Source organism: Taudactylus pleione, unplaced genomic scaffold, assembly GCF_031769625.1.
Source record: "Taudactylus pleione unplaced genomic scaffold, aTauple2 ptg000207l, whole genome shotgun sequence".
In the NCBI taxonomy this organism is placed as follows: Eukaryota; Metazoa; Chordata; class Amphibia; order Anura; family Myobatrachidae; genus Taudactylus; species Taudactylus pleione.
In genome coordinates this window covers 4,294,153-4,315,252 of record NW_028284609.1, presented here as the reverse complement: position 1 = coordinate 4,315,252, position 21,100 = coordinate 4,294,153, and the positions used below count along the sequence as shown (strand labels likewise).

Below are 21,100 nucleotides of genomic sequence, written 5' to 3'. Positions count from 1 at the left end.
CCCCTTCTGACCCACTTGCTCATTTAAAGGAGTATCAGGAGTATTTAGACTCTTGTAACCTGCCAAAAATTGATTTGGCGACTTGCCAAATGCTTAATGAAGATATCTCGCTAGACGAGTTAGAAATTGCTATTTAATCTCAAAAACCATCTAAGCCCCAGGCCCGGATGGGTTCCCAATGTCATATTCTAAATCATTTGCTCCCCAACTTATGCCCTATATGATTCAATTATTTAACAAAATTATGCGCAGAGCTCCATTTCACTCTGACTCGACGGGCTCCCGCATTATAGTCATCCCAAAACCAGGTAAGGATCCTTCCCTCTGCGCTAATTACAGACCTATTCCTTTACTAAACACCGACCTCAAACTATTTGCCAAAATCTTGGCTAACAGACTGAATGGCATCTTGGCCTCTCTCATGGATCCTGATCAGGTGGGCTTCGTTCCGTGTCGACAGGCTTCGGACAACACGAGAAGGACTATTGACATAATTCACCATATCAACTCTACTAAACTTTCTTCGGTTGTCCTGGCCCTCGATGCGGAAAAGGCATTCGATCGCATCTCCTGGCCTTTTTTATTTTCAACACTGTCCTCTTTCGGTTTTCAGGGTAATTTTTTGTCTGCAATTAAGGCTCTATATTCTAACCCCTCGTCAGTGGTTATGACCAATGGCCTTTGCTCCCCATAGTTTACTGTGTCTAATGGCACAAGACAGGGTTGCCCACTCTCACCATTAATCTTTGCCTTATGTAATGAACCACTGGCGGCTCGCATCAGGAAGAATTTGAATATTGGAGGGATCATTATAGGACAAAATCAATACAAACTATCATTATTTGCGGATGATGTTCTTTTAACATTGTCTAATCCTTTAGTATCTCTCCCCAATCTCCAAACAGAACTGCTGTTGTGCGGATCCCTCTCGGGGTACAAAGTAAATCATTCAAAGTCGGAAGCTCTTGCTTTAAATGTTCCCACTCGAATTCAGGCAACACTGACCTCCAAATTCCAATTCCTTTGGAGACCTTTAGCCATTAAATACTTAGGGGTGTCTATCACTAAATCTTACTCCTCCCTTTATAAAGCAAATTATGGCCCCATGATTAAGTTACTTACACAAGACCTAGACAGGTGGACTAATCTGTATATTTCGTGGATAGGCAGGATTAATACAATTAAAATGAATTTCCTCCCCCGTTTTTTGTACTTACTTCAAACCCTTCCGGTTGCAGTTCTGTGTTCGGCACTCGCTTCCCTGCAGAAACTATGTAACAAGTTCATATGGGCTGGTCATAAGCCCCGCATTCATAGGGCCATCCTAGCTAAGAGTACAGTCTCGGGTGGTCTGGGTCTCCCTATTTTGCAAAACTACTACTCGGCATGTCAACTTAATCACATTGTATCATAGCACTCTGCAAATGGGATTAAGAAATGGGTAGATATTGAAAACTCCTTAATTCAGGGTGGGTCTATTAACTCTCTAATATGGCTTCCTGGATCATGCAGACCAGCCTCGGCCTTTTCAGTTCCAACTGTATATTTTACTATCCGGTTATGAGATAGGCTTTGTAATTCCTGTGATTTAGCTTCTTACCCATCGCCCCTGACCCCGATTTGGAACCATCCTTTGTTCACCCCAGGATGTGACAGTAAATTTGCTGCTCAGTGGCGTAATTGTGGCAATTGTGACGTTTCACCCATATTAAAGGTGCATTTGCTCCTTCCACATTTTCAGACTTCCAGGACCACTGTGGCTTGCCCTCCTCGTGTCACTTTCAGTATCTTCAAATTCTTAGTTTTATCCGTTCTCAAACTAAGGGCCTGATTCAGACCCACTCGCGAGCGGCTGTCCGCTCGCAAGTGGGTCGATGTTATGCACTGAGCATGCGCACGACGGAGGGAGCTCCGTCGTGCGCATACGCCAGATGCGATGAGCGAAGGAAAGTCCTTCGCTCGTTGTGTCCGATCAAAGGGGGCGTGCTGTCAATGTTGATTGACAGCACGCCCCCTTTGGTGGGCGTGCCGGGGGCGTGCCTCCCTGACGGGGGCGTTCCCACGGGAACGCCTCCCGTCAGAAGCCAGCCCACTGACATCACTAGTGATGTCAGTGGGAGTGATTTTGGCTCTGATAGAGCCAAAATCACTCCGGAGCTTGCGGTTGAAAACCTCAACCGCAGGCTCCGGCTCGGAGTTTCGATGGTCGCGATGGTCAAGACCATCGCGGCCATCAAACTGCATGCTCGTATAGCCTGTGGGTGGTGACCCACAGCTATACGAGCGTCCAGGAGGCCGCTCCATTTTCATGGAGGGCGGCCCTCATTCAGAGCGTGCACTCTGCTCAGAGCGTACGGCTCTGAATGAGGGCCTAAGTCCTCTACATTACGCTCGCCTACCCCTTTTGAAAGGTTATGTTTATACTCAATTGGCCGGAAAGGTAACATTTCATTAATCTATCATTCAATTTTGGCCCCTGATCCCCCACACTGTGAACCCCACGAATTGGCTTGGGAATCTGACTTGTCCTTAGCTCTGGAGGATGATCAGTGGGATGAGATTAAATTACGTACAGCTAAGGCCTCCATCAGTGTATCAATTAGAGAAACTTGCTACAAAGTTTATTCCCGATGGTATCTAGTACCCACCATGCCATTTTCCCAGCTAAATCCAATTTATGCTGGAGGCTATGTGGAAATGAGGGCACCTTCCTATACTTCCTTTTTGGGACCAGGTTCGTTCATTGATTTACCATGCTCTTGGGTTTAGGGTAACTTTAGATCCTGTAGCGGCCCTATTGAATGCTCCTGTACCTGGAATTTCAAAGTCTCAAGACAAATTGCTTGTACACATATGCAACGCAGCCAAATCCCTAATTGCCAAACATTGGAAAGACCAAAACCCTCCTCCATTGCCTGCTTTTGTAGCAAAGATTAATTTCATAGCCTCCATGGAGTATATTACTATCTTACAAATTAATGGGGTTGCTAAATTCCACGCGATTTGGTCTCCTTGGTTCCAATCTCAGTCTCTCATTACTCCAGGTCTCTGCTGACTTTTCTAACTCTTCCCCCCAATTTTTATATTTTTTATTCGTTAACAGTATTTATATATATTTGTTTATACTTTATTTTTGTTCCCCATTACAATGCAAATTTTTTGGATATAAGCTACTAAGTGTGTTCAAGTATTATTATTATTATTTTTTTTAATATTATTTTATTTTTATTTCTATTTTCTTTTTTTTATTATTTATTTAATATTATATTATTGTGTTAAGATTTTTGAATATTTTTCCTATGTTTATGCAATTTATTTTTGATATGTATTTTGGATGTTTCTCACTTATTTTGTGATCAACACTGTAATTGATATTTGTTTGTTGTACGATTTACTTCAATAAAATGTAAAAATTTTGATTTAAAAAAAGTGTTACTAGTGTTAGGGGTCAGGCAATTCTGGGGGATTTAGGCCTCATTTCATTTGTTCATTTTTGGCAGCAAATTTTAGGGCATTTTTTAGGTTAGAGAGTTGATGGTAGTCAATAAGGCATCTTCATCGTCAGGGTTTTTTGTTTAAAATATTTTGTCTTTGGATTACAGGGTAACAGGATATTGTCATGTATTTTACAGGGTAGAGCAGGTATGGAGGCCTTCGGTATGCACGCATTCATATGATATCACCTATACAATTTAATCTACGTGTGTGTGTCTCCTGTAATAAGTGGTTAGTTTTCTTTTCCCAACATCCTGAGGTTCTTTGCCCGGTACGTCCTTCGGTACATTATGTAAATAGACCTGCTGGTGGGGTGCACTGGGTTTTTACATCCCAACTGTATCCTGCTTTACAAATTTTAGTTTGCTACGATTTGGAAGGGGTTTAGTCAGGTGAGGTTGTAAGCTTCAGTTTTTAGTACTCATTTCTTTCATATTGGGGCAGTTATTTGGCGCAGTGTTAAGGGGACATCCCCCAGGTACATGCAGAATTTAGGGCGTTGTAAGTCAGCTGTCTGCGAGACTTATACGTTAGGGCAAGTAGTAGTTGCGCACCTGGCATCAACCTGAAATGTTGTTTACCAGCCAATCGTGGAATATCTAGCGTTCGACAATTTGGGGGTTGTGAAGGGATTTTTTAATTTTTCCTCCCGGGAGCCGTGATCTGATCCAATTTGGTTCACGGGTAGATTTTTTAGTTTTTGCCTCTTCACTCGGGTTATTTGTTTCCCCTCTAATGCATCCCTGCTAGGTAGTTGCTATGTGTTCTTCTCAAAGTTGTGTCAGGATGGTTGGGTTTGGTGAGGTACTCATGGTACGGAATGTTGTTTATCACTGGAATTGCTGCAGTTGACAGCATGTTGGGCTGGTAGGCCACTCTTATAATTTTGGGCTGGAGCGACATGGTTTGGTTACACAGCAATTCTGTTGTTTTTCTGGGTGTCAGGTTGAAGAAGAGTGTGCGTGGTTTAGTTGCAAGTTTCGTGCTTGATCCTTGGTTGTCACATTGGGTGTGGTTTATGAGTGGGGTTGCCTGTCAAGAGCAGTGATGTGGTGCAGTTGAAAGGTGTGGAGTTGATTGTTCTTGGTTAGAATGTTATTGGAATAAGGCGGATTGGAGGAGTATATGGTCAAAATGGTGCCTTGTTTTATTTGACTTTGATAGTGGCGCATAAATATGGTGTTGGTCAAGGCAAGTCTAGTGTGTATGTGTCAGTACCAGATGCTGTGTCACTGGGTAGCTTGGTTCTGTGTCATAACTTTGCGTTGGCAATCCAACTTGGAAGTTTACGACTGGTCGGAAGGCGTCTCAATTGGACTGGGTGCCTCATTCAGACCCGCTCGTGAGCGCTGAGTGCTCACAAGTGGGTCGATGTTGGCCCAGTGCGCATGTGCAAGCCGTCGCTCCGGGTCTCATACCAAAGGGGGCATGCTGTCAATGGCAAGTGACAGCACTCCCCCTTTGGTGGGCGTGCTGGGGGCATGGCTGCCCAGATGGAGGTGTTCCCATGGGAACGCCTACCATCTGGGCCCGGCCCCACTGACAACACAAGTGATGTCAGTGGGAGTGCTCTCAGCTCTGATAGAGCCAAAAGCACTCCAGGGCTTGCGGCAACGAGACCCTACCACAAGGGTCTCGACGCAAGCCCTATGGTCACGATGGTCTTGACCATCGCGACCATCTTCCTGGCCGCTCGCTATAACTGTGGGCGGTCACCCACAGCTATACGAGTGGCCAGGAGGCCGCTCTAAAAATTAAGAAGGATGGCCCTGATTCAGAGCGAGCACTCTGTCAGAGCGTCCGGCTCTGAATCAGGGCCTCGGTCTTTGTGGTAATAAGGATTTGTGTTTCTGGGGCTCGGTCATTTTGGGTGGTGGGCCAGTTTCCTTTGGAGTCTGACTTTGGCGGGAGTACGCTGCAGCTCAGTGGCTTTATGTGGCATAAGATAACTTTGTGGGGGCACTTGCCCTCGATGAACCTGGCGAATTTGTCCTTCTCCGCACGGGGGTTCCCGGGCGCTTTTCAGTGTGTAAGCGCCTCGGATTGGCCCAGAGTGGAAGTGCGACCCTCACATCATTAGTGCATCTTAAGGGGGGACGTGCAAGTCGTTCCCCGAGTATTTGAGTGAGGTGAAAGCTGGAACTGAGTCTGCAGCGTCTCTTACCACCCTGGTTAGGTTAATTAATTATAAATAAAAGCTGTGACCTTTTAGCCAAGCTCTTGTTGTCTGTGTCATTATTTATTAGTTTAATTATGTAAGCTATACAAGGTTGTTAATGGTTTGAAGCAATAAACCAATGCATTATCTTATAGTATGCGAAGGCGGCATAAGCATTAGCATATGTAAGATTACTGGTGTTTTTGCTGTATGGCTGTTTATGACAGCCTTGTTGCTGGACAGTTTATAGTGTTGGCTGGTCAGATGTTTGGTAGAGCCAATGACATGGATTGGGGGAGTGGTCAGTTTATCAGTATATATTGGCTCGTTTGCATAATGACAGCCTCTTTGGTGATGGATCTTTGAAACCCACCATCCCACCCGTTAATGAATTTTGTTGTATCACACTAACCTTTTCTTTCCCAAAAAGGGGAGGCACAGCATGGCAGGAGTACGCTGCAGGTCAGTGGCTTTTTGTGGCATAAGATATCTTTGTGGGGGCACTCGCCCTCAATGAACCTGGCGAATATGTCCTTCTCTGCGCGGGGGGACCCGGGCGCTTTTCAGTGTGTAAGCGCCTGGATTGGCCCAGAGTGGGAGTGCGACCCTCGCATCTTTAGTGCGTCTTAAGGGGGGATGTGTCAGTCGTTCCCCGAGTATTTGAGTGAGGTGAAACCTGGAACTGAGTCTGCAGCATCTCTTGCCACCCTGGTTAAGTTAATTAATTCTAAATAAAAGCTGTGACCTTTTAGCCAAGCTCTTGTTGTCTGTGTCGTTATTTACTAGTTTAATTATGTAAGCTATACAAGGTTGTTAAGGGTTTGAAGAACTAAACCAATGTATTATCGTATAGCACTGGTTAGAAATCTGTAACTGGAACAAACACAGGGTGCAGTTTAGCATTGATGGAACTTGTAACTGAAAAGTACAGGATCTTGTAGCAATATCGAAGACTTAAGCTAAATGCAAACACAGGTTGCAAGCAGCAAGTAAGGACTGGAACAATGTAGAGATGCAAAATACCAAGAGCAATGATAAAAATATCTGAAAAGATGTTGTACTGGCAAAGGTCTGACCACAGGTCTGGATTTAAGTAGAGTGCTCCTGCATTTGATAGTCTGGTTAGAGCAGCCATTCATATGATTGCATCCAAGATGGTGGGGCCCATGTTCCAGAAACACTGGGAATTAACACAAGAGAGGATAAACACTATCTTTCCAGTGCTGGATCTTGCGTGTTTTGAATTGTGTCATCTTCCCGGCATCGGCTCCTATGTTTTTTGAATTGCATATAAAAGTCCCTCCCTTGTGATCAGGCGCCATTTCACATAGGGGATCAGAAGGAAAGGGTGTGGACTGAGGGCTGCAGCACTGTGAAGCACTATGTTGTGTGTTCAGGGCAAGGCACTGTGTTAAAAAATTTCACTTTCAGGCACTACAATATGCCATCAGGAGCGTTGTGTTAAATGGGCACTGTGTGATTAAAAGAAAAAAAGCCATTAGGAGCACTGTGGGGCACTGTGTTGTGTGTTCCCGGTTTCAGGTAGGCACTGTGTTAAACAAAAATTAAGCCATTAGGAGCCCTGTGTTAAAGGGGTACCATGTTATAAACAAAAGCCATAGGGTACCACTGCCATAGGAGCACTGTGAGGCACTGTATTAAAAAGACACCATTAAAACCAATGTGTAAAAGTGGCACTATGTTATTAAAAAAAAAAAAGATCTAATTACTAGGTGTGTTGTTAGGCACTGTGTTGTGTGTTCAGGCTTTGTGTTAAAACATAACGTCATTAGGGTAGCATTACTAGGAGTGCTGTGAGACACTGTGTTGTGTGATCAGGCACTGTGTTAAAAGATAACATTATTAGGAAGCCATTACTAGGAGCAGTTGCGTCCCTCCCAATGGTGTCACCCGGTGCGGGCAGGTATGCTGTGTGCGTGCAGCACTGCAGAAAGGGGGCATGGCCTCGTGTGAATGGGCATGGCCAGTCAGGAAGGGTGGTGTCCTCACAGCCGAAGCACTGTTGTCCTCCCATTATTACCGGGGATGCTGGAGGTGCGGTTACAGTGGAGGGTGTGCAGGGTGCAGTGACGGCTGGCTCCCTCACAGTGACAGGAGGTGGATGCTGCACTTAATTATACAGTGCAGCATCCAGCTCCTGTTGCTGAGGGGGAGTCTGCACCTTGGTGTCACCCCTCGGTGGGTGACACCCGGGTGCGGCCTGCACCCACCTTGTGACGCCGCTGACTAGGAGTGCTGTGAGTCAATATGGATCAGCCGATAGAAAAGCAGGAGCAGCAACCCAGTACTAGTGCTGACGCTGCTGCCAGTCATTATAGTACTTCACCATCTACTACAGGTGGTCCAGGGGAAATATAGTTTAAGAAAGGGTACCTGAAATCTAAACAATATTTCACAATGTTAAAGAAAACATCACCTATAATAATAAAGGGAGCATTTACTGCCGTAAAGCATAAAATTGCCAACATTCCATACAACACCCGTAGTGGAAAGGGAATGCTCAGGCCACGGCCTTTTATTGTAAATGGTGGTCTTACTATTGCTGGTTTTTGCACTAGACTGCCTATTGCGGAAGCCGGTGCCAAACATAGTCAGACATCTTCTGAAACCCCACATGCAGCACCTTCTTACTCTAAGAGGTATATTTACTAAAGTGGTGATGTTGCCCCAATCAGATTCTAGCTTTTATCTTCTAGAAGGTGCTAGATAAATGTAAAGTCTGATTGGTTGCTATGGGCGACATCTCAATTTTTAAAACCTCACACATTAATAAATATAACCCTAAGTCTAAACATGTCACCTTTACAACAGGCAAATCAGTTTACCAAAAAAAAACTAAGGCTGAAGAAACAAACTGTGTTCACAAACTCCTGAGGAGAGTCTAAGTGGTAAATTTACTAAAGTGAGAGTTTTTAGAATTTACTAAAGTGAGAGTTTTTAGAAGTGGAGATGTTGCCCATAGCAACCAATAAGGTTCTAGCTATTATCTTCTAGAAGGTGCTAGTTAAATGTTAAACAGAATCTGATTGGTTGCTATAGGTAACATCTCCACTTTTAAAAACGCTCACTTTAATAAATACACAAGTGCTATGTGTAAGTCTGACATTTCTGAAACAGTACTCATAGAGAAGCCTTCTTCTACCATTTCCACACCCTACAAATGTAGGGATGAGCAGCAGTAAAAGTAATGATGGTGACTTAGAAACTGGTCAAACTCAAAATTACATGACTGTGACAGAGTGTATCGTCTTCAACAGCAGCATCAACAGCAGTATCAAACACACAAAGACAGCTCATTCACAGGCAGGCTACTCTCTGTATCACCAGCTTTACTAAGAGGCATACCTGTGGCAACCTGTTAGAAAAAGTCAGGGATGTCAGAGCAAAATGGCTTACCCCGTTAGGACTCTCCCCAGGACTTGTCATTTCCGATAACGCATGTAACATTGTGAGAGCATAACAACTGGGTGAATTTCAACACTCCCCATGTTTTGCTCACACAATAAACTTGGTGGTTTAAAATATTTAAAATAAATGACAGGGGCGTGCAGGAGATGTTGTCCGTGGGCCAAAAGATTTCTATACATTTGTGACATTCAGCAACTACATGTAGAAGATTGCAGTAGCTGCAAGAACAATTCCATTTGCTATGCCACCAACTGAAGCAAGAAGTAGTGACCAGGTGGAATTCCAAACTTTATATGGGGAGGGGAAGAACAGTAACAAGCCATCCAAAGAGGCACATTATACGACAATGTATCCTGCTTCAGTTTCTCTTGCAAATGCTGCTGCCAGGAAAAAAATGACCCTTTCCAAGATACCCAATGGTGGTGAGGATGAGTCAACTGAGCACACCAGAGTAAAACAACATTATGACATTTGCTCAGTCTCAATACAAATGCCCCAAATTATTGACACCTCTACCGTGAATCAATTTGATACAATAATCAATAGAATGGTGGAGGATTTGTTACGACCCTGTGGTCACCAGAAGAGACAGTCTTGCAGAGCCTTGAGGGCTGGAATGCCTTGGCAAGATGCGGCCAGGTGGTTGCCTTGATGGTTGAGGGAGCTAGCTCCAAATGTGGCTTATAGCCAATTAGTTGCGGTGCGGACTTTAGGCCGGTAGCAACCTGTGGGCTGGGTGAGGCCTGTGAGCCTATAAATGGAGATGCGGCCTTTGGGCCAGTAGCAGTCTGTGGGCTGGATGAGGCCTGTGGCCTATTAGTTGAGAAGCAGTCTTTGGGCCGGTAGCAGCCTCTGGGCTGAATGAGGCCTGTGGGCCTATTTGTTGTGATGTGGCCTTTGGGCCGGAAGCAGCCTCTAGGCTGGATGCTGCCTTGAGGGCAGGGAAACTTGGCAAGAAGACACTGCGGTGCGCCAGTGCCGCCAGAATGACACCAGCAGTTAGTACGCAAGATTGCATACTCCAAAACGCCAAGGTGCGCTAAATGCAGTGGGAATGACACAAGCGGTTGTACACAGGTTTGCGTACTCAGGACTCCGAGTGTGGCATGTGCCGCCTGGATGACACAAACAACACGTAATGCAGGTGCAGACTGTGCCAGATGACACAAACGGCAGGTAGTGCAGGTGTGAACTGTGCTGCCTGGATGACACAAACGGCAGGAACAATGGATCTGGCTGGATACTGGAACTCGACTGAAACAGGAGACCAACACAAACCGGAAACAGATGATTACGCTATCACTGGCATGGAGTGAAGGGCTGGCTGGAATTTATCAGAAACAGGGTCCAAACAGAGCCAGTCTCCCTTGATGACTGACCAGTTTGCACCTGGGCTGTGAACACTCAGGATAATCAATTAGTGAAACCTGACACTGCACACAGAAAGGCAGTAATAGTGCAGAGGCTCAGCAGCAAACAACACTAGAACTGCAAACAATATGCTGCTAAGCACAGATCCAAACAGGAGGAAGGAGGAGATTTCAGCGAACACTTGCCTGGCATTCACCCCGCACAGCATTGGCAGTGCGGCGGCTTGTGACAGGATTATTTTAATAATAATGTACAAATTAGCCTGTCACACAGTCCCTTTGAATACTGGGAGGAAAAAAAAAGTGTATTTGCAGCTCCTTGTACAAACTAGCTTGTTTTAGCACAGCCGGGAAACTTGTGATAGATTGGCATAGGAGGCTACTTCCAATAACTTTGGAAAAACTGATATTAAGAAAAATTAACTACATTTGGAAGAACACCAATTACATCAAAGTACAGAGACTTTTGTAATGGTGGATTCCAGTGTGGGTAAGGTATTTATGATATTAACACTGATGAGGGTGAAGATGAGGATGAGAATGACATCTTACAAATGTAAATATGATTAAAAACACCGGTAGCTGCCTTAAGCCCATTCGTAGCTTGTTTGGTGGGGGTCCAAACAAACCAAACACTTCACCAAATGCTTGCAGTAACAGACGCAAGAATGGCCACGGCTGCGTTCGACTCAGAATCAGCCCTACATGTTTATTTGCAGGGATAGGTCAAAGGTTAGCTAGATATCAACAACTTGCCTTAGGTCCCATGCAGTGTTAATCTGGATTGGGCAAAGCATAGTGGGTGATGAGGAGGCCAATTTAAGACTATTCCATAACAGGTGCAATTCTTGAACGGAATTCAAGTGAACTGGCTTAAATAGAATTTCAAGACTTAGATAAAAAGTGGTTATGGTGTTTGATGTCATGCAAATAAACACACTGAACTGTTATGGGTGAGGTCGATGTAGACTAATTATTCAATTGGAGACACAGTGGGCCTGATTCAGACCCGCTCACGAGCGCAGGACGCTCGCAAGCGGGTCGATGGTGCCCTACTGCACATGCGCACGATGGAAGGAGCTCCGTCGTGCGCATGCGCGAGACCCGGCTTGCGACGAGGTAGCCGTCACTCAGGGTCTCGCACCAAAGGGGGCGTGCTGTCGATGTTGATTTGGTGGGCGTGCCGGGGGCGTGGCTGCCAGGCGGAGGCGTTCCCATGGGAACGCCTACCGTGTGAAGCCGGCCCCACTGACATCAGTGCGGAGTGAAAGTGGTCGCTTGGAGATGACGTCATCTCCAAGCGCCACTGAAGCCGGACCAATTGGCCGGTTAGCAGCGCACTCCAGGTCATCGTGACCCGGAGTGCGCTGTTCTCACAGCAGGGTTTCACGGGCTACGCCCATATTAAAACCTTGCTAGTTACCTGGGTTGGATTGCCGGGTCATTCGACCCAGCGATCCAACTCTCTCCCCTTTTACACCAGGGAGCTGCCCGGGTTAACCCTTCAAAATCCCGGGTTTTAGCTCCGGTGTAAAAGGGGTATTAGGGTGCCTCTTTCCATTGTATACCTTACGTAGTGAATAGTACAGAAGGGGCACCGTAAAGCAGCCAACTTATCTCCCAGGCAACTCAGTTCCATTCCATCAAACAGAAGGCCTGATTCAGCACAGGACAGAATTGCAAAGCTGTACACAAGCAACTTTGCAATTCCGTCCTTGCAGTTATGGTAATGCAGCAGGAGGCATCATGCCTCCTGCATGCATTACTTATCTGAGCTTCGTCCAAGGATAATCTGCGATAACATTGGCCAGCTGAGTGACCCTTAGGTTCACGCAAGCCAGCCGCCACAGATACAAATCTCTGTCGCAGCCCCCTCTTTGCCCTCAAACGGCAGCAGACTGTCAATCACTGACAGCCTGCTGCCACTCTGCATTCAATCACGAGTACAAACCCCTTTTTATCTAAGTACCCATGCAAGACTGGACCACTTGAGTACACAGCTGCTCCCGATCACAACATTAGGTTGAGCAGAGCGCTGCTACAGACAACCCATTATTTAGAATTTATAGCAACAGCACATACTGTAACTGTGCATCATTAGTCTGAAAGAACCAGTAACAGCTTCAGCAGAATCATAACACTGTCACCTGAGACCAATGCAGTTTCTTAGAGGTTCCTACACTCTAAAGCAGTTGTCCTAACACTTTTTTTGCTGTGATAGACTGATGAGTGACATCCACATATGTAACACAAAATTTTAAAGATATAAAATAAATGTAAAGGATGCATAGTGTACTCAAGGGCACACTCCCAGCAGTTCTTTACATTCCAAACACCGCTCCCCCTATTCTCTGTAACTATTGTAGTTTATTTACCTTAGGATGATGTTGGGATGTCTGCACTGCTGCTGCTGCCTGTCTGCTCCCAACTCTTCTTTGATGCTGCAGGAAGCCAAGGAGTGCAAGGGCAAATCTTTAACAAGCTCGCTTCGTATCCAGGGGAACAATGGGGAGAGTGGGAAAGCACACTCTCCTCCCCTTGCTCTGCTGATTGGCCAAAGCACCACCTGAAGCAGGAGGGAGAGTGGGAAACCTCCCTCTCCTCCCATTGATCTGCTGATTGGCCGGAGCAAGTTCTGCAGGACTTAAGTGTTTATTATGTCACCTCACTGTGCATGACACACCAGGGACCAATTTGTGAAACATTAAAGTGTTGTGAGTCTTCCGCGACACACAGTTTGAAAAGCTCTGCTCTAAAGTGCATTCATTTTGCATAATACATTATGTATTGGGCTGCAGTGATCATTGGGAAGGGACTGCAGTAATATAGGGCTACAGTATATATTATGTACTGGGTTTCAGTATATATTATGTATTGGGCTGCAGTATACATTGGGAGGGGTCTGCAGTATATTTATAATAATGGCTACAGTATACATTATGTAGTGGGACGTAGTATATATTATGTAGTGGGATGCAGTATACAGTACATTGGGCAGTTAGCTGCTGTATACATTGGGCTGGAGGCTACATAATATATTAAATTGGGTCTGTACATGCTGCCACTATGAAAATAAATAGAATGAAATAAAAGGTGTTTGGGACTCACTTTCTTGGTCCACGTGATAATCTGAGTTTCAGTGAAAGTGTCATACACCTCCTGGAAATGGTTCTGCAGTTTCTCCTTGATTAGGGAGATGGTAATTTTGGAAGAACCAAGATTTGCGACCTCTGCGATAATGTTTGCAACACGCCCAGATCCTTCCACGATGACACATGGGGTGTTATTACACATGGAGTTGTATATGGTCTGTGGAAAGGAAAAAGTGGACATTGGGGAACTTACAGTAGAAAGGGTTGCAGGGAAAAAATGCAGATAGATTTATATGCTGGATAGAATAAAGACAATTAAGCATCAATATATATAATGAATGAATGAGGATAATGCTGATGCAAATGTGTATGCAGCCTTGATGTTAAACAGAATACTGTACACACCAGCGGTTAATTCTGTAGGCAATGACCAGTCAAGAACTTAACCTGTGGTTTACTGTTGGAAATAGTGAAAAAAAACTGCTGTGTAACATAGAAACATAGAATTTGACGGCAGATAAGAACCACTTGGCCCATCTAGTCTGCCCCATTTTTAAACAAATTGTTACCTCAATCCTTATTGATCCTTACTTCTTCTGAAGGATATCCTTATGTCTATCCCATGCATGTTTAAATTGCTCTACTGTCTTAGCCTCTACCACCTCTGATGGGAGGCTATTCCTCTACTACCTCTGATGGGAGGCTATTCCTCTACTACCTCTGATGGGAGGCTATTCCACTTGTCCACTACCCTTTCTGTGAAGTAATTTTTCCTCAAAGTTCCCCTGAACCTACCACCCTCCAGTTTTAGAACATGTCCTCGTTCTCTAATACTTCTCTTTCTTTGAAGAATATCTCCTTCCTTTACCTTGTTAAAACCCTTTATATATTTGAACGTTTCTATCATGTCCCCACTTTCCCTTCTCAGCGGTCCTGAAGTAACTAAGGTGATAGAGTACTGCTGTCAATAAAGGAGATTGTCCAATTACTTAAAAAATCAATTGGCTGCACATTCAAAATCACATACAGTACCAAAAATTATTTCAGTAATTTAATGGTGTAAAAATACATACATTATACATACAAAATATTCATAACATTAAAATACTCAGAAAATTCTACCTGCATGTCCAAGGTAAGCAGTGTAAACTTATAAAATATATAAAAATGTCTGTAAATTCAGAAAAATGCTTGTTGTTCTGAATAAACAATGTTCTATAAGCCAATATAGGATGCAAATTGGTTAGCTGATAAATGATGTGAATATCCCAGGGCAGCTAACCTTTACTCTGTAAGATAGTGTTCAGTATCTGGTTTCAGAAGCTGCTTGCATCTGAGCTTTGACCTAATAGCTCTAGTTTGTGACAATACTGCCAATCTAGATGGCCCTATTGGACCAAGTGCCTGACCACTATTACCCCCATGGGGGCCTCCATCTACCTGAACAACCTGGGGCAGTAAGTACTATAGCCAGATGATGCACATATAGTATAGCACAAGGTACTATTTGATCATAGCCTGTGTATTGTTTCATCAGAACAACAAGCCTTTCTCTGCGTGTCCCTGGAGCTGAGAGGAGGATGTCCATCATCCACCATGTCGCTCATACACAGTGGCAAGCTCAGGTAGGACAGAAACCTCCCGTGGAGCAGAGCAGTTTCAATGCTCAAGAGCAGCCTTTTTGTTGGAGACTGCACACTCAACCACTAACACCCTCCCTCACTACAAGCTTCTCTATGGTAACATACAGTATGCCATAGCATCAGTCTCATGACTCAATGCTTTCAAACATCACATTGCTTGATATCTTTGTACTTTGGACTCCTGTTTCTTGTAAAAGTCTCTTTCCAAGTTAATTCAGTCCACCCTTTTTTAGGAAATTTGAGAGCAAGATGTGACTCCTTCTGTAAGTATATCTGCTGTATTCTCTTCACTAACAATGTGAGTTACAACAATAAACAACCTCTAAACAAGTTCCCAAAAAAAGTGGTGTCTAATTTTGATATTTTTTAATCTTCTGTGATGCTTGGTGTGATTGTTCCCCTGTTGTCAAATATTATATTCATCTTCTCTCCCATGTTTGTGACTTGTAACTCTAGTAGGGTTTTTTTTAAATATAATACTTTCTTAACTGATTTGGTCAGGGCCATGTATTCTGCCTCTGTAGTAAACAATGCCACTGTGAGCTGCTTCTTCCTTGCCCAAATTATTTCTGCACCTGCAAGCAAGAGCAGATCATGTATACGAATAAAGGCACTCTTCATCTGCTCCCCAGTTAGCATTGCAGAATTACTCCAACTTGACATTTCCTGACCTGCTAAATACCAACTTCAAGTAGGGTATCTCTTGTAAATACCGGAGAATTATTAATAATGTCGTCCAGTGTGGCCTTCTTGGATTTGTGGCATATTGGCTCACCTGACTCACAGCGTAAATTATATCTAGACATGTCCCAATACTTGTATACATCCAAATGTCCAATGGGATTTTGGTAAGGAGCATTCAGCTTCCCCTTCATCTTTTAGGGACATCTCCTTTCTAAGTTGTGTGATTGTTGATGGGCTTTGAATCAGACATTCCATACTTTTCAAAAATGCTCTATGTAAGTTTGCTGGTCAACAGTTATAAAGCCTTCTTTAGATGGTGTGCCAGACCCAGGTCCTTCATCCTGAACTGACCAAGTAGTCCCTTTACCTCATCAATGTTTTATTCTTGACCTGCCAATAACAAGTCACCCACATATACAACAATGATAAATAGTTGATTATTTAGAGGTTTGTAATACAGGCAGTAATCTGTTTTTGACCATTCTAATTTAATCTCTTGCAACATAGCATCTAATTTAATGTACCAGCACCGACCAATCTGTTTCAATACATTCAATGCCCTTTAGGAAGGCAAACTTCTCTTTCCTTTAACATTCTATCAGCGTAGTGTTCTGGTGGCTCCATATAGATCTCTTCTACTAAATCATCATTCAGGAATGCTGAATTCCATCTTGTGCAGTGACATATTTTGTAAAGCTGATAGCCATAACGAGCTGTAGAGTACTATTTTGCTAGTGGGGAGTATGTCTAGCTACGGTATAGTAGATTCCTGAGTATTGAATATAACCCTACGCCACTAGTATTGCTTTGTAACTTGTAATACTCCCATCCATTATTAGCTTTAAGCAAAACAAAAAAATTATATTTAACAGTTTTTTGATGAATTGGCCCTTGGACCATGATCCATGTGTCATTATCACTGTAATTCCATTTCTTTATCTGTGGCGGACTTCTATTCGCACCAGTCACTTCAGGATTTTTCTCATCGCAGATATCTAGAGATTTGCAGAATGCATGATTTGCATAATCTTCATCATATCTTTTGGGTGGCTTGCTGATGTTTGCTCTAGCAGATGACCTAGCAGATGATGCTGGTAGTTTCTGGTCAGAATTTTCTACAGCTGTTGGCATGTCAAATGACACATACTTGCTCTGCATGTCAAAATCTGTCTCTTCCACAATTTGTTCTGTTTTCATAACTACAATGTCTCTTAAACTTTCTTGTAATTGGATTCCACAACCTGTAGCCTAGTGAAGCAGGTGTGTAGAGTGCTTACCAACTGGTGACTCTCCTCTGTCGGGTAGTGGTGCAGGGTCTGGACTACTGGATATAGAGGGTTTAGTACAAGTGTCCCTGAAGCTACTCTAAGTGGAGAATGTCTTCCCTCTACCAGATCACTCATACACATTGGCAAGACAGCACTGCGCATGTGTAGATACACTACCAGCGGTCATCTTGGATAATGAATGAAGCTTCCCTTGAGGAATCATTTTGTTGGAGACTGCTCAGTTGTACACTCCACTACTAACAAATGCCAGAACTATCAACTTCTTTTTCAAATTATCAGTTTCAAGTTCTACTGTACTTGCTTTTTAACTGCTTAATTCATGACAAACAACTCAGCAACATCAACCAAAACGTGCCAAGTCTTTTCCATAACTACACTATACTGTAGTCACACAAGTGCAGACGTACTTCCAACTGAACAAGGAATGTGTCTAGTGGATGCCAAGGGCGCAGTCCTTTCTTTAACAGCTAGATATATCAAGTGCCATTTGTTTGACTGGATACCTTAAAAGCTCATTTTTCTCTTTCTCTATGGCAGGTGATCTGGTATCCACTTCTTCCATGCAACACAGACAGGTTAGTAGTGAGTACTCCATCATTAGCAGGAACCATCCATCACTCTGAAATCACTCTTTCAGGAATACTCCATCTTTCTGGCAGGAGTATGCAGTCTCTCTTACTTGAGAATACTATCACTCTGGCATGTGTACTTCATCTTTCTGACAGGAGTACTCCATCACTCTGGTATGAATACTCCATTGCTCTTCAGGAGTACATTTTGGTGGGAGTACTATGTATATCTGCAAGGAGTCTCTTTAACAGGTGTATTCCAATCACTCTGAAAGGAGTACTCCTTCATTTAGGCATGTGTCCTCCATTACTCTTGCAGGAAAACTCCATCACACTGGTAATGATACTTCAACACTCTGGCAGGAATACTTGAACACTCTAGCTGAAGATCTTCATCACTCTGTCAGGAGAACTCAATCATTCTGTCAGGAGAACTCCATCATTCTGGCAGGAGTACTACCTCACTCTGGAAGAAGTAATCCTTCACTCTGGTGGGAATAATCCTGGCAGGATTACACCATGTCTATGGCAAAATTATTCCATCACTCTGGCAGGAGTACTCCATCTCTCTGGCAGGAATACTCCATAATTTTGGATTAATACTGTACATCACACTGGCTGGAGTTTTCCATCACTCTGACAGTTGTACTCTATCTCTCTTGCAGTACTACACCATCATTCTTGTAGGAGTATATCATCACTTTGGCAGTAATACTTGAATACTCTAGCAGGAGAACGCCATCATTCTGGCAAGATAACTCCATCACTCTGGCAGGAGAACTCCATCACTCTGGAAGAAGAAATCCTTCACTCTGGTAGGAGTACTCTATATCCCTGGCAGGAATACACCATGTCTTTGGCAAGAATGTATCACTTTGGCAGGAGTATTCCATCTCTCTGGCAGGAATACTCCATAATTTTGGATTAATACATCACACTGGCTAGAGTTTTCATCACTCTGACAGTATTACTCTATCACTCCTGCAGTAGTACTCGATCACTCTTGCAGTAGTACTCAATCACTCTGGCAGGTGTACACCATCACTCTGGAAGGAGTACACCATCACTCTGGAAGGAGTACACCATCACTATTGCAGGAGTACACCATCACTCTTGCAGGATTACACCAACACTCTGGAAGGTGTACGCCATTACTCTGGTAGGAGTATGCCATCACTCTGGTAGCAGTACACCATTATTCTGGGAGGAGTACACCATCACTATTGCAGGAGTACATCATCACTATTGCAAGAGTACACCATCACTCTGTAAATGGTACACCATCACTCTGGCAGGAGTACACCATCACACTTGGAGGAGTACACCATCACTCTTGCAGGAGTACACCATCACTCTTGCAGGAGTACACCATCACTCTGGTAGGAGTGCACCATCACTCTGGAAGAAGTTCTCCATCACTCTGGCAGGTAGTTACTAACTTTCAGAAACTACCACTGGGTTCCCATCATAAATTGGATTTCAGCCGGACACTAGAACTTTAACCAAAAAGACCAAATACACAAGTCAGGAACTGCCAGGATAGTAACATTTAGACATATATCTATGATGTGAGAGGTATTCAGCATCTCACAGATTAGAGGTCAGGTTCATGTGCATCAATAAAATGACCTGACACAGAGGGCCTGATTCAGAGCCACTCGTAAGCGGCCACTCGTTTGCTCCGAGCGATGTTCGCACAACTGCGCATGCGTATGGGTTGTAATACGCATGCGCGAACCAGTCATTGCGGTCAGAAATTGTGTGCTCGCAAAATAGCGAATGCCTGCTATTTTGAGTGACAGGATGAGGCGTTTGTGGGTGGTAACAGGGGAAGATGCTTGAAAACGGGGAGTGGAGATCCGAACGCAGGCGTGCAAAACGGTCAAAACGGGCATTTTAAGGGTGTGCATAATTAACAAAGCAGCGTCATCGACCACGTCACTTGGTTGTCTTTTAGCCTGAACTGCTCGCATGATTGCGGTAGGAAAACCCTACCACAAGCACTGCGAGCAGTTCATACGCCTTTCGATGTACTCGATTAATCTTATAAATAGCGGAGATGACGTAGGATGCGAGCGGCCAGGGGGCGTTTTTTAAAAAATAGCGAGCGCATGTTTCGTTCGCTCGTTCAGACATAGAGGCATCAACAGACCGCAAAGAGCAAGCGCTCTATTTAAATATCCGGCCCCTTTTTCTGAACGAGCGAGCGCAAATATCGTCCGGCTCTGAATCAGGCCCAGAGTACTCCCATTACAGAGTCAGCACTAAGAGAACCAGTAACTACATCTCACAGTGTAGAGACCACAACAGTTGAGGACAGCTCAGAGGACCAGAATTAATGAATGACACAGAGAAAGTGACAAATACAATGTAGGAGGGACACATGGCTCTAATGATACTCACATCAAGGGTTCCGGGACCCCCCTCCAGCACCACACACACAATAGGAATTTTTATGGCAGTTCCTGAAATACATAATTAATAACATGATTTTATGAATGAAAAATCTAATTCTAGACTTGTAGACTCACATACATTATTTCAATAATAATGGCTTATCCTAAAGATTAAATGCTATCTGTTATTTATAATATATGACTTGCTTATCTAACTATTATATAATGTTCTAAAATATCTGTCTCTGACATGAGCAGTCAGTGGCAGGCAGTTTCTCCTCCCTTCATGGATGCCATTGTCTCCTTCTGTGGCCATTGCAGAATTTTTCTGTGACAACTGCTCATGGTTTGCAAAACTTAGGATGCTGTGCTTTGAACCAAGCAATTATCATGTTTGCACCTTACTGTCATTATCTATCTGATTTATAACTTTGAAATTAAAGAAATATCAGCGCTATATATATTTATATTTTATAGATGCCGAACTATGCAACTGGTTTGCGGCTCATTTATCATTGGACACAGCTCTCGAATGGATTAGTACATGGCCTCTTCAGTTCTGCACGCATAGGTGTAGCTTTCACAATCTCTTTGAATTTAATTTCCAAAAGTATCCAATGCTTAAATTTCAATTATACAGAAAATACATCAGTTAATTTCCTTTATGCAATGCAACCAGAAAAAAAAAAACAGACATATTGGATATCTAATACCAATATTTGGAAAAATGTGTCAATCAACTGCAGTTCACATCCAAATGGGGAGATGACCCCACAAACAAAGAGCAAAGATTAAGGAAAAAAGCAGGAGAGCTGATGTGTTGTCAATATAAATGAACTCAGATTCTGAATCACAATTGTATAGGAATAGAATACATATTATTAAGAATTAAAACCAATATAAAAAAAGAGAAAAGTTCTCTGTTCCTGGAGTGGAAAGATGCGCATATGAAAAAGCTAGGAGGGCCTCCGATAC

The 21,100-nt window shown here is 43.6% G+C and overlaps 1 protein-coding gene across 1 annotated transcript in view; it reads right to left on the bottom strand.

Annotated features, from left to right (window-relative positions):
• Positions 1–21,100, bottom strand: part of LOC148517856 (transient receptor potential cation channel subfamily M member 2-like) — a 248,125-nt gene that overhangs the window by 187,689 nt on the left and 39,336 nt on the right. The window contains exons 8-9 of the mRNA XM_088478123.1: positions 20,133–20,194; positions 13,561–13,761 (exon numbers count right to left, since the gene is read on the bottom strand). Of these exons, the coding sequence (XP_088334249.1) occupies positions 13,561–13,761; positions 20,133–20,194 (263 nt within the window). The remainder of the gene's footprint in view (positions 1–13,560; positions 13,762–20,132; positions 20,195–21,100) is intronic.